Here is a 16,436-nt window from a genome sequence, read left to right as displayed (position 1 = left end):
TTAAAATCTTGATTGAAATTTATTCTTTTGCTTTTGCAGTTGATGACAAAAGAAATTGCTTCTGCGGCAGATTCCGAGTCAGAAATGGCAGAACAGGTACATGTTGGCTGTGATTCCACTTGTTGGGCCTTAGTATCAGACAGGGGGGCACTGGGTGGCTGCGATTCACTGTGCAGAGTTGCGTCCCTTGGGCACGCCAGAAACCTATGATTGTGGGTTCGAACCCCAGTTTGCCCTGCTTATGTTTCTATTTTCTGTCAGCACCATACCCATGCTCGGGGGTTTCACCAAAGTGGTAAACCCCTCAGACTGGCATCACTTCGGGCTTTCCTCCCAAATTAAGCTGACACGCTGTGATATAACTGGAATACTGTTAAAAGCGGCATTAAACCCAACCCACTCACTCACTAGTATCAGACATCCCTGGTCCCCTCTGTAGCGTGTTTGATGGATGATTCTAGCTGGGGAAATCTGTATACCCACAAATCTGTGATGTTGCCATCATGGCCATTGATAGTGTTGGTTCATCAATGATGGTAGTTTTACTTGGTGTTCATTATCATTGATTAAAACATACTCTTTGTTCAAACTTTTTGCTTCCTGAATTATGTATCAGAATATATTTACAAGATATATATGGAACAGACTAGCCAAACCTGACCTCAGAACATGTTTGTAGAAAACAAATGCAAATCTTCTCATGCAACTGTTACGCCAAATAAAAGCATTCTTACTCACAGCACATTCATTCTAGTCAGGATACTAGTGTTCATCTATCACTGCATATGTGTTCACATTTCTTTCAGATAGGTAGTTAAAATAAGCAGTTTCTAAGTTTCTTTGTAAAAGTTTAAATAACTAGCTTCGGGAATAGACCGGAGGCATGGGTGGCCCAGTTGTCTAAGGTGCTGCAGTTTGCTTGTACAGAGTTTCATCCCTTGGACACAGCAGAAACCTATGATCGTGGGTTCGAAACCTGGTTTGCCTCGATTATGTTTCTAGGTTTGTCAGCACCATGCATACACACGCTCATGGGTTTTCACCAAAGTGGTAAACGTCTGAGACATGCGTCACTTCAAGCTTTCCTCCAACAGTAAGCTGACATGCCACGGAATACTGTTCAAAGCTGCTTTAAAATCTACTCACTCAGGAATGAACCATGATCAAGAGCAGATGATTTTGAGCAGTTAGGGTAGTTTTGTATTTTTTGACAAAAATATAAACAAAGGCTCAATGATGCATCTGTGTTTAGCTGAAGAAGACGGTGGAAGAATTGAATAGTGCCTTAGAAGCTAAAGAAGAACTCTTGCAACGATGTCACGAACTTGATATGCAGGTTAGTCTTGTGTTATTGTTACAGGGACACGTCTTTCAGATAGGTTTGGACACTAATTCTTTGAATGTGTACTGCACAGTATTAGGATAAAAAGGACTCATTCAACGTTTAGGTAAGCTGACCTTAAGAGACTACCTACCTGCATATTAAATGCTGAAGGTCTCCATCAATTTGACAGGTCAGAATTAAGTGTCAAGACTAATTTGAGAGAGTGTAGCATGGAGCTCAGCAGCATTATCCCCCCTTCTGTACTGTTTTCCATGCTATCCCCCAGGTGGCGTCACTGTCAGAGGAGAAGACAATGTTCAGTGTGGAGAATGAGAGACTATTGGAGAGACTCCATCAAGCTGAGAGTATGGACGATCCAAGGTCAGTCCACACGCACAACCCCATATCCTTTGGAACATGTGGATTTGCATTTCGATTTGTTTTGTTGTAAGGTTGATGATGATGTCATGTGATTTTGGCAGCAAATATTTCATGTAAATAAATAATTTATATCTCAATTGCTTTCTTCTTGTTCCAGACATTTATTCCTGTTTGAGTTGTTACTATGATATTACTGAGATGACAAGTACTTGTGTGTGTTATTTAGTACCCCTGCTGGAAAGAGGTACCACCACCTATCTAGTCAGATAGAAAAACTACAGGAAGAGGTGTATAAGCTGGAGACAGGTACTGAATTTGTGATAAGATCTGTCAAATGTAATAGAAAACTTAAAATCTAACCTATTTTCTATGATGTTTTTGCCTGGATCAAAGTACATGTGGCTGTAAGAGTGATTTTTGAGAAGCTTTGTAAATTAACCCCAATTCTTTCGTATAGTATTTCTCTTTGACAATTTGTCAAAATTAGGCTGAAAAAAATAATAGTCCTGGTTCTCAGGCACCGCCCGCATCATCATAAAGTCTGCTGCATGTTTCATTTTTATTTCCATTTTCAAACAAATAAAAGAATCCTACTACTAAAAACAATGCGATCCAATATAGCACACAGTTACTTCCCTTTGCATGCGTAGTGCTTTACTGTGCATCTCGTTTTATGGTCATAGCAGCAATAGGAATTTGTATGCTAGTTAATGTAGGGAGACCCTTTCCCAGGTTGATGGTACACAAGTATTTATTTGGTCACATACTAGTTTAAGCCCCCCCCCCCCCCCCCACACACACACACACACACACCAAAAAAAAAAAAGGAAACACGGCCCGCCCGCCTGCCCACACTATATTTTCACAAGTCATTGCCAGAGTACCAATTCTTTTATTTTTTTAAGTCTTACATGATAGCATTATAATGAGGGTTAGTTTTTACATACACAGTGATCTACTAAACATTTACAATCGCTCATATATATTAATTCTTTGACATCATAAATGTCATGTTGTCTTGTCTATACTGTGTGGTGCACTGGATGTCCTAGTGACCATCTTTGGTGTGTTTTACCAGGCAAGGATGATTACAGAATCAAATTTGAAGTGGCATCAAAAGAACTTGCAGAACAGAAGGAAAAGGTAATGTATTCTTAAGCATTGTTTAGGTACAGTTCATGTACTGTTATGTTTATGTGTGTGTATACATTTTCTGATACATGTGTATTTCATCACTAATTTAGATAGTGTGGACTCAGCTGGTAAATGGATGGAGTAGTACTGACATGAACTTAGAGCATTCTGAACTGGCTGATTGTGTCATTGTACTCCAACAGTGTGAGCTGAACAGTGTTGCTGATGCTATCAACTAATGTTGAGATTGCTACTGTAGCTGACTGTGGTAGAAAACAACATTCACTGTGTGTTGAAGCCTATAGATATGAAGCCTATGTATAAGTACAGAATGTCGTAGAGTGCCTGCACAGGTTACCTCCCTTTGTCAGCTGTGTGTCACATACATCTCCATGTGTGCCAGTATGTGGTGGCATAATCTCCATCAAACATGATACATTGTATATTGGATTTATTAAAGGGTAAATTTGATTCTTACTCTCTTTTCAGAATGCTGAGTTATCAGCATTAGCCGATGAAGCCAGGTCGTTAAAAGATGAACTGGACATTCTTAGACATACATCAGAACAAGTGGTGAGAGCAGTTGGAATAATTGGACCTTAGGCATTAACTGCAAAAGTCTTTAAAAGGGTTAAGAATATTCAATGTTAACAGGAAAACTAGAAAAAAGTCAACCAAAATATTGATATGTGTATACAAACAAACATTAGTTGTTTCATGAATATAGAGGTAGCTGGCTGCCTTAGACATCAGAAATTCACTCTCTTGTTCCATTTCCTATCCTGCTCATCAGTCTGTTCGTATTTAATGAATGCTGCCGCTGATGCATTGATGATGTTTATTTTATTTTCAGGCCAAATACGAATCAACAATTGAGTCCTATAAAAAGAAATTGGGTAAGGATTCATGCTATCATGAAAGTATTATTTAAAAAGATTATTGTCTTTAGTCACTTTGTCTTCCTTGGTATGAATGTTGTATTGTTTGTTGCAAGCAGTAACTATATCATGTATATCGACCAGGTTGATGATGTAATAATTTGTGACCTTTGTTTTACTTTCAGAGGACATGAGTGATTTACGAGGACAGATAAAAATGTTAGAAGAGAAAAATACTAAATATATGCAAGAGCATTTAGAACTACAAGAGGTAGGTTACAGTCGGCGTTGTCTTCAGTCATTATGCAATATATGTAACTTGTTGACCGCCTCCGGGTCTAGTGGTAGAGCGTCTGCCGTGAGATGGAAGGTCGGGGACTTGATCCTCGGGCTCGTCATACTAAAAGATGTTAAAAGATGGTACCTGCCCCTACCCTGCCTGACACTGAGCATTAAGGGGGAAAAACAAGGACTGGATGTCAGGAGTCAGGGGTATCTGAGTGGGGTATTCATGTCCAACTACGTTATGGTATCTCAGTGGGCCAGCACTATAAAATCGGCATAAGTCCGGAGTACAAGGACCCCCTTGCCCCAGACCCCCCACCTCCCAGACACACAGAGAGATTTACTATAGTCATATGAAGACATATGGTGTTCTTTTTCTACTTTTGAGAAGTATATGACGGCCGTGATCATTTGATCATTTAGTCCAAGTGTTTGAAACAAGAGGAGATAACTCTTATTGTCTTATATAATAACAAAAGTCTATTCATTCAATAAACGAACATGATATATCATAATGTTTTGCAGTCATGCAAATGATGGGGTTGGACCAGCCTTTCTTATTTCTTATAAAAAAAGATGTCATCAATGCAAGAAATAGATACAGTACATTGATTAAAACAAAATCAATTTCTCCTCTCAAAAATGATTTCCTACTGATACCCAGGAACATGATTCGTCATACAGAGTTGTGTCCCTTCACTTTCAGTGCTCCACCTGAATATTGTTCAAGCATACTTGACATCACTCATTTACTCCCTGAGATACTATGACAATAAGCTATGATCGTGAAATGCCATATGATCATGTACAGCTTCCAGCCTATCTGTATGAGTTGAAGGAACTTGTTTGTGTTGCCGGTCAGGATGCACGTAAGGCGTCCTCCTTGAAGCAGCAGCTGGAGATGTACAAGATCCAGACCCATGAGCTGCAGAGCAAGTTGGCAGATGAGATCAAACGAGCTGACAAGGCCGAGTTTGAGTTCAAGAGGGTGCAGGAGAAGATGGTTACATTGCAGAGTGAGAGAGATGTGAGTTGTTGACGACTGTACATTTGTACAATCTTCGTCTTTCATTTAGTTCAACATCTTCCAGAGTGGCATATAGCACTTTGTTATTTACACGTTTTAGGCTAGGGTTTGACACACACATTAATTTGGTTATGCATTAATTTTTAGATTTACAGTTTTTAAGTGTTGGACAAAATTGAATGGATAATCTACTTCTTTTTGTACAGTATACTGTATTACACAAAATCCATTTCATTCAGGACCACCGCTGCAAGTCACCCTATTAGTACAAGCTAAATATTCTTTCTGCAGAATTTTTGACAACTAATGGACAATAATAAATTTGACATTGATGTATTTTGAACACTTTTTTGAACCCGTGAAGATCCCTGGTAGAATAGGTCTTCAGCAACTCATGTTTTCCATAAAAGGTGACAATGCTTGTCGTAGGAGGCAACAAACGGGATCGGATAGTCAGGCTTGCTGACTTGGTTGATGCATGTCATTGTATCCCAATTATGTAGATAGATGCTCATGATGTCCATCACTGGATTGTCTGGACAAGACTCGATTATTTACAGACTGTCATCATATGTCTGGAATATCAATCAATCAATCAATCAATCAAACAAACAAACACCTTTTTCATGGAATTTAGATGCTTTATGAATCCGTTGTTGTTACTTCTCTTCTAAATGTAGATAATGGAATGATGATTGTTACTGTTCAACCTTCACATGCATTCCCCTCCAGAGAATAGCGACTGAGCGGGATTCCCTCAAAGAGATGAATGAGGAGCTGAAATGTACAACCCAGTTCCAGGTGCCGGACATCGTGGCCGGGAATAATGAGCTACCAGACCTGGCATCCACACCGCATCGCATGGAAATGCTTTCAATACCTCCAGAAATTAAGTAAGAATGTAGTGATGAAGTCCATGATAGTCATTAGAAGTGTTTACAACACAAACCAAAAGTCATGATATTTTTATTATTCTTTGTAACGTTTCAGGGCAAGAAGGAACCCTGAAACTTTGTTACAAAGATTAAAGAAGTTGTTATCCTTTAAAAGATTCATGATTTAAAGTATTTTTATGTAGTGATAAAAATATTTTATTTTTTTCAAATTAGCATCTGACATGTTTCATCAAAATAATACATTGTATGGATCTAATAATAATGGTTTTAATGAATGCCATATGCTGACTACAACTACACAGTGACCATGGCGACCCGTGAACATCCGTGGTAGAATAGGTCTTCAGCAACCCATGCTTGCCATAAAAAGCGACTACAGTCATGCCCCGCTTATACGGACTTCAGATATCCGGAAACCTCGGTTCCCTGACGATTTTCATTCAAAACGAAATAATTACTATATATATTTACCCGTATATACGGAAATTCAGTTTCCGTAACCGAATGGTCATTTTCATACACAAAACACTGAAATGCACACAAAATTGTCTCACTTACCCGGACAATACACTTCCGTTGGTGGTAATCCTTTGATTCGTGAGAAGTCAAGTAACCAAGTGACACTGAGTTACGTTTGAGACGAGCTTGTTTATTGTACATGTAATCCAAGCCTGTTAGTGGTACGAAACGATCCAAGGAGCGTGTTAGTGTGGCTCTGTGTGCGAATGCAGACGGTTTTGTGAAAGTTAAGTTAACTTCCATGACAGATTTTTTGAAACGTGTATGTCTTGAGTAAAGATTGAGTGGATGTATCTGTTTGCTCTGTCATCTGTCATGAGTTGCATAATTGAAGGGAAGTAACTCTTCCAGTAAGAAGCTGGTTTCAGTTATACGGAAATTCATTTATACAGACGAATTGTGAAATGACGCAAGTGTCCGTATAAACGAGGCACGACTGTATACTTTTTGTAAAATGTGACTAACTGGATTGGGTTGGTCAGGCTAGCTGACTTGGTTGATGCATGTCATTGTATCCCAATTGCGTGGATCGATGTTCATGATGTCAATCACTGGATTGTCTGGCCCAGACTCAATTATTTACAGACCGCCGTCATATTGCTGGAATATTGCTGAGTGCTGCATTAAACAACAAACAAAACAAACAAAAAACAAACAGTGACCATGGCCATAGGAATTAGAATAATTCTTGAAGTGTTATGTCACTGGATACAATTCAGGATTTCATTTATTGTGATGAGATGTTCCTTGCTGTTGGTTGTTCTCTTCACCATCCTCAGAAATTTTGACTCATGAGAGATTCTAAGGCTAATGTGTCCATGCCTGACAATGAACAATAGTGTAAAAGTGGTGTGTTCTTAAAAACATTGTCCAAACTGTGCTTCTTGTCTCTTATCTGTGAATACTGTATAATATTGAGATGGTAATGTGAATGCAAACCATTAAGCACCTTGCAGACAGTTTCGGTCATACACTTAGACTCCTCTGGTAGTGGTGAATGTAGCTTAAAAGCAGCCTCCAACTTGTTGTGATAGAGTATGATGACATGTTCATTGACCATTGAAATTGGAGCCTAGCATAATTAATACTTATGATTCTCTTTCTGATTAAATCCTCCTTGGGGCACTTATTGCATTTTCCTTGCTCAAGAAAATCTATATGACATAGTTGTAACCATTTTCCTTAATAAAAAATGTTACCACACAAAAAACTTCGTTTTTGTATGATATACGACCACCCTTACGGGGCCTCACCCCCAACGGCGCCTCACGCCAGGGGGAGCAACTCTCACCCAAATCACTTTCCTTATGTCATCTGTAAGAGACAGACGTGTTGATTTTTCACACAAGACAAAAATAAGAGAAATCTATCGTTCGACAAGAACCATGGCTGACCAAACTGTATGTATGGTACATTTCTTTCTTTGCAAAGGCGTAATACCTCGCATTGTGAAGTTATAGAGTTGTAATAATACGCCACGTGCACGGTACCTTTGAATTCAAATGGCCGTAATGGCGTCCATATTGTAGTTCCACGGGCTGATACATGTAACACCAAGGCCATTAAGAAACGGCTTGGGGTTTTGTTATATCATACAGCATTGGTCTACAATTTTTTCCTTTACAAAACCCAAGGTGGTGTGTTAATTCATAAACTACACTTACCTTTTTTACGGGTTTTTACACCTTAGCGCGTAACACGCCCCTTTGGTGTTATAATTATACTACACATTGGCTATTAGTATCGCGTTACAAATCGCATTCTACATTACGCCTTTGCTTCTAGTTTCACAATTTATGCACGTTTCTTTCCGATCTTTATATCGCACTGATACACGTTGATACCCTTCCCGCCCACCTCAGAAATTACGGTCTTGTTTACAAGACCTTCAAACTGTGTACGGGTTGTTCTAAGACAGGCACGAACGCTGCCGAATATGTCTGGCGGAGGACATTGCCTTTACCCCCCGGGGCCCCCAAAAGAGACAAGTTGACTTGTTCCACTTTAAAGAGGTCTATTAAAGGCGGGGGTAGATATCAGATCTACTAAGACATCCCCCCCCTCCCCATCTAAAAAGGGTAAAAAAGCTGCCGAGATTGTCTCCCCCGCTCCCTCTCCGGGGGCCGGGGGAGAAGGCTCGAGGGTCCCCGTAGTAAGCACTGCACCCTCTCCTGCACTGTCTTTGGCAGACTTTTCTGCGTTACTTAAGTCGCAGATGGCGTCGATGATGGAGGAGGTAAAGTCTCAGCTCCGAGAGGAGATGCGGACCGAGCCTTCCCCGTTGTCTGCGCCGGACGCGGCTTCGAGACCTTGTGATATGCCCGGCGTCGGCCGAGGCAGGCAACTTGGTCTCGGGGACGATCTCAGACCGGGCTTCGGCGCCGGCTCGAGGTCGCTCCCCAGCGGAGGGGTGGCGGGCGCCGGCCCGTGCACTACCGACGCACAATTTTTCCCTAGCGGAGCCAGACGCCTCTTCCGAGGCCGAGGCTTTCACTAGTGGATTCGTAGCCCGGAGCCAGGGGGGTTCCCTTGGTCTCGGGGACGATCCGAGACCGAGCTTCGGCTCCGGCTCGAGGTCGCTCCCCAGCGTAGTGGTGGCGGGCACCGGCCCGTGCACTACCGACGCACAATTTTCCCTAGCGGAGCCAGACGCCTCTTCCGAGGCCGAGGCGTCCACTAGTGGATACCTAGCCCGGAGCCAGGTTGGTTCCCTTTGTCTCGGGGACGATCCGAGACCGAGCTTCGGCTCCGGCTCGAGGTCGCTCCCCAGCGTAGTGGTGGCGGGCACCGGCCCGTGCACTACCGACGCACAATTTTCCCTAGCGGAGCCAGACGCCTCTTCCGAGGCCGAGGCGTCCACTAGTGGATACCTAGCCCGGAGCCAGGTTGGTTCCCTTTGTCTCGGGGACGATCCGAGACCGAGCTTCGGCTCCGGCTCGAGGTCGCTCCCCAGCGTAGTGGTGGCGGGCACCGGCCCGTGCACTACCGACGCACAATTTACCCTAGCGGAGCCAGACGCCTCTTCCGAGGCCAAGGCTTTCACTAGTGGATACCTAGCCCAGTGCCAGGTGGGTTCCCTTGAACCTCCGGCACCTCGGCACCGGGACTCGGCCTCGGGCCGGGTGCAGAGACACGTGCGGGACAGGATTGTCCATGTACTGCCTCAGGTTGCTGCGCCCATGCCAGAGTCGGAGACACCCAACTTGACTAAGGTCAAGCAGGGCCGGCGGTTGCCCCCCCTTTCCCGTGTGCGGTGCGGAGTTGAAGGCTGCTTACATATGCTTCGAGGAGCAATATCATAATGCATGCCAACAGCTCCGTGTGTCCGTACACTCCGCGTATCTGTCGGCTGTACAGAGGGAGTTAGCGGGAGAGGGGCCGGCCGACTCTTCGGAGTTGGCCGCGCAACTAACATTATCTTGCGCGGGACGCTATTCGTAGCTGTGCATCGCAGATGATGTGCGCTGTTATGTGCATGCGCAGGCGGTGGATGTCGGTATCTAAATACTCGACTTACACACGCCAAGACCTACTTGCTTTGCCGTATAAGAGGGTGCCACCCTCTTCCCTGGGGCTCAGCAGGCGGTCCGAGAGGCTGCTCAATTGTATACTTCCATCAAAGACTCATAAGGCCTTGTTGGAGGTACCAAGCGTTAAAACCGCGTAAGCGGGCCTCTCCAATTGTCCCCTCCTACGCTAACGCACGGGTCAGACGTCCACACCTGCTTGGAAGCCGCCGCTTCCTTCAGGTATAAGGGCGCCGTGAGGAGCAAGAGAGGCACGGGCCGGGGCAAGGCAGCTGGTCGAGGCCAACAGCTTTTTCGCGGGGCTGGGAACGATGGGTTCCCATTAGCGCCCGAAGAGCCCCGGGTGAACCCATAGTCGCAAGTTATCGGGAAAACTCATCCGCTCCTCCACTTTTCCGGGATAAAGCACACACCGGTGCCTGCTACCCGAGAGAAGGCGGAATTCCTCCGTGCCGAGGTCGACGCACTTCTTATGAAAGCTGCGATCGAACCGGGTCCCGAGGGACAGGAAAGCGAGGGCTTCTACTCGACTTGTTTCCTAGTCACCAAACAGTGATCTCAACTGTCGAGACAGGAGAAAGGCGTATTTTAAGTCTATTGACGTTAGCCAATCTCCACATACCAATACATCCAGAGTTCAAGAAATACCTGAGGTTTTCTTTCGACGGGAGGTGTTATCAGTTCAGGGTTCTACCATTCGGGATCTCCACGGCCCCGAGGGTGTTCACCAAGCCGATGTTGATTCCCGCCCAAGTGGCCAGGTCAAAAGGTCGGTTCTGCCATCCGTACCTCGACGACTAGGTTACTAAGAGCTCTATTGCAATCCCTGAGTCAGATAGCTACACAACAAGTGATAGATATTCTGATCACTCTAGGGTGGATGGTCAATCTCAAGAAGTCAGATCTGAGCCCCACTCAGAATCTAGTGGCTAATTTCAACACGGTGAGAGGACGTGTATCTCTGTCACAAGATATCAAGTCCCTTAAGCGCAAGTCACACTGCTCGTACATGGCTCCAGTTACTGGACAACATGGCGGCGACAGTGGATTTGGTCTGGCGGGCGCGCTTGAGAATGAGTCCCATTCAACAAGCACTCCGTCGACTTTGGGCGAACTCGGAAGATCTCGAGACTGTGCTCGAGACTCCGTAGTGGCTCATTACACACCTCCAGTGGTGGACCGAGGTCGGGAATCACTCCCGTTCCGTCTCTCACAGTTCAAACAGCGCGTCACTCTCCGGCTGGGGAGGCGTTCTGAATGATCACACTGCCTCGGGACTATGGTCCCAGCAGGAGATCAAACTGCATATCAATGTGCTAGAACTGAGAGCGGTCAGGTTGGTGTTCCAACGCTTCCCGGATCTGCTTCGTGGCCAAGTGGTTCGTCTAGAGATGGACAACCAAACGGCGATGACTTACATCCGGAAGCAGGGGGGAACGGCGTCTCCGTCGCTTCGACGAAAGACGTGGCAGTTCCTACTATAGTGCGACTCTCACGATATCAGGGTGCTACCTGTTTATCTCCCGGGGGTGGACAACGTCCGTGCGGACGCTCTGTCTTGCCGGATCCTCGCTCCTCACGAGTGGAGGCTCGACCCGGGGATATTCGGGATTTTCTCCCTGTTATACAGGTCGTTACAGGTGGATCTGTTTGCGTCTGGGTTAAATAACCAGACACCAACGTTCTGCTCCCGAGTCCACGACCCGAGGTCGGTGGCACCGGACGCCTTTCAGCTAGATTGGACGGACAGTTCTGTGGGCATTCTCCCCAGTACCTCTGATTTCCAAGGTCCTGTCTCAGCTAGGCACTCAGCCTGCGCGACTAATTGTGCTCCTGGCACCTCTTTAGTCGGCGCAGAGTGGGTTTCCAGTAATACTCAGGTTTCTGGCTCAGCCTCCTGTTATATTACCTTTACGTCCGGACCTCCTATCCCAGAACGGGGCCCTCCACCCGAATCTCAGGATTCAATGGGTGGCTTGGCCACTGTCAGGAATCGCCTCCAGAAGAGCGGTATTCCTGCACGAGTTGCAGACACAATACTGGCTTCGCGGAGGGATTCGACAAACGTTCAGTACGATAGATAGGCCTGCTATGCGCCCAGGTGTGTCGATAGAGGGATTGCAGATCTTTTTTCTGCAGATCTCGTATCCGTGCTTGAGTTTCTCCAGTCGCGACTAGATGACGGCCTGGCCGCATCAACAGTCCGAGGGTACTCTACAGCTATCGCAGCTTTTCACGTCCCTGTCGACGGGGCACTTCTGGGTGCACACCCATTAGTGCAGCGCTTTTTAGCAGGTGTGGACAGGATCCGACCGCCAGTCCGGCGGATCAGTCCCCCTTGGGACTTGTCAATCATTCTAGATTGGCTGTCCGGTCCTTCCTTTCGGGATCTGTCGTCTCTCTCTCTTCAGCTGTTGAGCTGGGAGACGGCGTTCCTTGTGGTGGTAACGTCCGGCAGACGGGTAGGCGACATTCGTGTTATGTCAGCCGATCCCAAAATAACTGTCTTCCATGGGGTCGATAAATATCACCGGGACAGTCAGTTTTCGTCTACCGGACTATTACCGTCCTAGGGTCGCACACGATTCCACGTGAACGGCTCCTATTGAGCTACCCGCTCTTTCACAGCCTTCCTCGTCGGGGACCACTGCAAGACATGCTCATGTCTTGGATGTCCGCACGACTCTCAAGGCCTATATCAGCAGAAATATGGGTGTCCGTAAGGATAACCAACTATTTTGCTGTTACTGCGGTAGGAAGGTTGGCTCACCTGCGAGTAAACAATCTATCTCGAGGTGGATAGTTTCAAACATTTGTACAGCGTATACGCTTACAGGCAGGGACCCCCCTACCAGGTTGAAGGCTCATTAGGTTAGAGCAGTGGCTGCGTCAAAAGCGTACGCCGCGGCTCTGCCCATTGAGCAGATCTGCTCCGCGGCTATTTGGAGCCAGCCGAGCACGATTCATCAAACCTTACCAACTCGACAAACACTCAAGCGAGCGTACTCGGTTTGGTCAGTCAGTTCTCCGAACTGGGCAAAGTTCTAATCTCTAGCTGATTGAGCATTCGAGATTTTAGACAGTCTTCCGGTTATACTGCTCAGTAATGGTCCGGATTTTATCTTCTGCGGTCGATAAATATCAGTCCTTACTACTCGATAATACTCGTATTTTGCGCACGCACTCCTTCGATCCTCGGGGACCCTCTGGCCTAGCTCAGCGCTGGTTATGGTCTCTCGTGATCTACGCCCTTATATCACTTGTTCAAAAAAGTGTGGGGGGGGGGTGGGAGGTGTTTCGAGTTCTCAACTTATGACAAGCCGCAAAAACAGGCTTTATCATAATATATGGTCGACCACGCCCTGTCTCTAGCCCCCGCCTTTCGACGGTGGTGCCTCACGATAAGGTTGGTTCCATTTATTGAACTCAATATTTTATTCTGTTGAATAATCAAATACGATGTATTTATTTACGCCTGTTGCTGACGGATGCCACTTCCTAGATTATCTTTGGGAGTCTGTCTTGATGCAATAAGTGCCCCAAGGAGGATTTAATCAGAAAGAGAATTTTACAAACCTGTAGAGGTTATGAATTCTCTGATGAAATCCTCCTTGGGGCACGGCCACCCACCTCCCCACATTCCGTCAGCATTTGACATATGGAAAGTGATTTGGGTGAGAGTTGCTCCCCCTGGCGTGAGGCGCCGTTGGGGGTGAGGCCCCGTAAGGGTGGTCGTATATCATACAAAAACGAAGTTTTTTGTGTGGTAACATTTTTTATTAAGGAAAATGGTTACAACTATGTCATATAGATTTTCTTGAGCAAGGAAAATGCAATAAGTGCCCCAAGGAGGATTTCATCAGAGAATTCATAACCTCTACAGGTTTGTAAAAATTTCCAGGGAGAAATTACTTCGTCTAGAGCATGAGAACAGGATGTTGACGATGGGGTCGGCAGGGACGCAGGATGAGCAGACACAGTTGATACAGACGATGCTGGACGATGCCAATGCCAGGAAGAATGAGCTAGAGACAGAAGTCAGGTGAGTCTGACAAGGGAAATGAATCCAAGATTAACATTCAACCAACTGATGTTGCCTGTTGATGTATTTCCCAAGATACTGACAGCACTTACACTTATTAGAATTATTTAGATATTGGCTCTGAATGACTGGCTAAGATGTTATCCAGGGGGCTGTCAGTGGGTATCAGTAGCCATGGTAACAGATCAATTATCTAACCTACCTGCTACAATAAAATGTGCAATGTTACAATAAAGGTACAGAACCTCCAGGTTCCAGGGTATTATTGGTGTCCAGTAATGTGTGTGACCTGCCATTGTGTGCTTATCAGCTGCTTGTGTAGATTTCTACAAAGTGATGGTAGTGCTACAACTGCCGAAGGTCTGTGTTAAAGTATGGGAGTTCTGATCACCTCAGTGCTAAGGTCACTTTGTGGAACCGGGTTCATATCCAGACATAATTATAATACGTTGCTGTGATCATTGTCATATAGATTTGATACATGTACGGCTGAAGGTGCTAAATAGAGATTATTATAAGAGCAAGTGTGTCATAAAGAGTGTCAATTCTTGTATTTCCCAAGCAAGAATGAAGGTTAATTCTTACATGTGTTTCGTAAAATCAGTATGTCACACATGTGAGTGTAATAATTTCTTTGTTATCCATTATTTCTTAATCCTTTTGAGCTCCCCTTTAGAAAAATGCACTTATCACCACCGCTGTCCAAGCAAACAACATTTTGTCGAATGACGTCAACAATCTTCAGCTTTGACATCATTTCTAGTGTGACCTTACGTCTTACCTTACATCACAATAAGATTCGAATGACTTCAACAATGATGTTCAGATGACTGAAACAATACACTTGTGTGTGAGAAGTGATATTTGCACAAGTGCACATACGATTGTTATGAATTCATTTATTTTTAACCCTCTGGGTAATAAATGTGGCATATTGCGTAAGTGTGTTGCCAGTGTCTTATCTCAGTGGATATGATAATCTGACATTGTACTATTTGTAGGATAGGGAACCAGCGTATCTTGGAGCTTGAGGCGCAGCTGGAGGACCTCCAGGACAACAAGCTGTCCAGTGTTTCCAACACCGAGGTCATACAGCTGCATAAGAAGATCAACGAGCTGGAGCAGAAGGTGGACAGTCAGACCACGGAGCTGGGTCAGCGTAACCGTGAGCTGGCACAGCTGCAGGGACAGGTCAGCGCTGGCGCCGACAGGGTGCTGTCTCTCCAGGAACAACTCAACAAGAAGGATGACGACATGAAGACGATGGAGGAACGATACACCAGATACCTCGAGAGGGCCAAACAGGTGTGTAGACAACCTTTGTGAAAAGGGAATTCTGGATCTGTCAAAACTTGAAAGTGGACTTGTTACCTTGGTCAGTGTGTCCAGTGTGATACTGGGTAGCCATACCCTATAGATAAAGGTAATGAGTTATCACTGCTTTGAACTATACTGAACCAAAAAAAGTAAGGATATTTATATATGAAATTGTGTGCTCGGTCTTCAAAATATTTGTAAAAGGTTTTATGATCTTTAACAAATTTTGCTCAGAATATGTACACAGCATTCAAACTATCAAGCACTCCTACCAAAATTGTAAGAAGCCTGTCTTTGCCTGTTTACCCTGAGATTTCCGGGGCCAAATAGGTCGTCCCAAGTACTTCTTGTGACTACCAACAGATAATAAGGGTCAAGTGTGTATAATGTTAGTCAAAGCTAATTCTGTGTTATTGTACCCCAACTGCTACTTTGTCTGGCCCAGTTTTGATCGTTTGCCACTTGTTTGAGGGAAGAACATCATGTGTCCACACAAAGACAAATGGTCTGGTTCTAGATTATTGTGATGGTGTGTGTCTGCTGCAAATACAGTCTGGTTCTAGGTTGTTGTGATGGTGTGTTTCTGCTGCAGATACGGTCTTGTTCTAGATTGTTGGTAGGGTGTGTTTCTGCTGCAAATACAGTCTGGTTCTAGGTTGTTGTGATGGTGTGTTTCTGCTGCAGATAGGGTCTTGTTCTAGATTGTTGGTATGGTGTGTTTCTGCTGCAGATAGGGTCTGGTTCTAGGTTGTCGTGATGGTGTGTTTCTGCTGCAGATACATTCCAATTCTAGATTGTTGTGATGGTGTGTTTCTGCTGCAGATATGGTCTGGTTCTAGGTTGTTGGTATGGTGTGTTTCTGCTGCAGATAGGGTCTGGTTCTAGGTTGTTGTGATGGTATGTTTCTGCTGCAGATATGGTCTTGTTCTAGATTGTTGGTATGGTGTGTTTCTGCTGCAGATAGGGTCTGGTTCTAGGTTGTTGTGATGGTGTGTGTCTGCTGCAGATATGGTCTGGTTCTAGATTATTGTGATGGTGTGTGTCTGCTGCAGATATGGTCTGGCTCTAGTTTGTTTTGATGGTATGTTTCTGCTGCAGATATGGTC

The 16,436-nt window shown here is 44.9% G+C and overlaps 1 protein-coding gene across 9 annotated transcripts in view; it reads left to right on the top strand.

Annotated features, from left to right (window-relative positions):
* LOC124136123 (protein Hook homolog 3-like) overlaps positions 1-16,436 on the top strand; it is a 40,361-nt gene that overhangs the window by 9,949 nt on the left and 13,976 nt on the right. For all 9 annotated transcript variants that reach the window (XR_006861304.2, XM_046501928.2, XM_046501922.2 and 6 more), the window contains exons 7-18: positions 40-96; positions 1,253-1,336; positions 1,611-1,705; positions 1,932-2,011; positions 2,784-2,848; positions 3,329-3,412; positions 3,693-3,735; positions 3,903-3,988; positions 4,865-5,029; positions 5,762-5,922; positions 13,873-14,013; positions 15,015-15,318. Coding sequence is in view for 8 of the 9 variants with exons in the window: in XM_046501928.2 (XP_046357884.2) it covers positions 40-96; positions 1,253-1,336; positions 1,611-1,705; positions 1,932-2,011; positions 2,784-2,848; positions 3,329-3,412; positions 3,693-3,735; positions 3,903-3,988; positions 4,865-5,029; positions 5,762-5,922; positions 13,873-14,013; positions 15,015-15,318 (1,365 nt within the window). In the remaining variant the exon portion in view is untranslated. The remainder of the gene's footprint in view (positions 1-39; positions 97-1,252; positions 1,337-1,610; positions 1,706-1,931; positions 2,012-2,783; positions 2,849-3,328; positions 3,413-3,692; positions 3,736-3,902; positions 3,989-4,864; positions 5,030-5,761; positions 5,923-13,872; positions 14,014-15,014; positions 15,319-16,436) is intronic.

Source organism: Haliotis rufescens, unplaced genomic scaffold, assembly GCF_023055435.1.
Source record: "Haliotis rufescens isolate VD_foot unplaced genomic scaffold, xgHalRufe1.0.p SCAF_2, whole genome shotgun sequence".
NCBI classification, from domain to species: Eukaryota; Metazoa; Mollusca; class Gastropoda; order Lepetellida; family Haliotidae; genus Haliotis; species Haliotis rufescens.
Note: the sequence above shows the minus strand (reverse complement) of the source record. Positions and strands in the feature narration are given on the sequence as shown.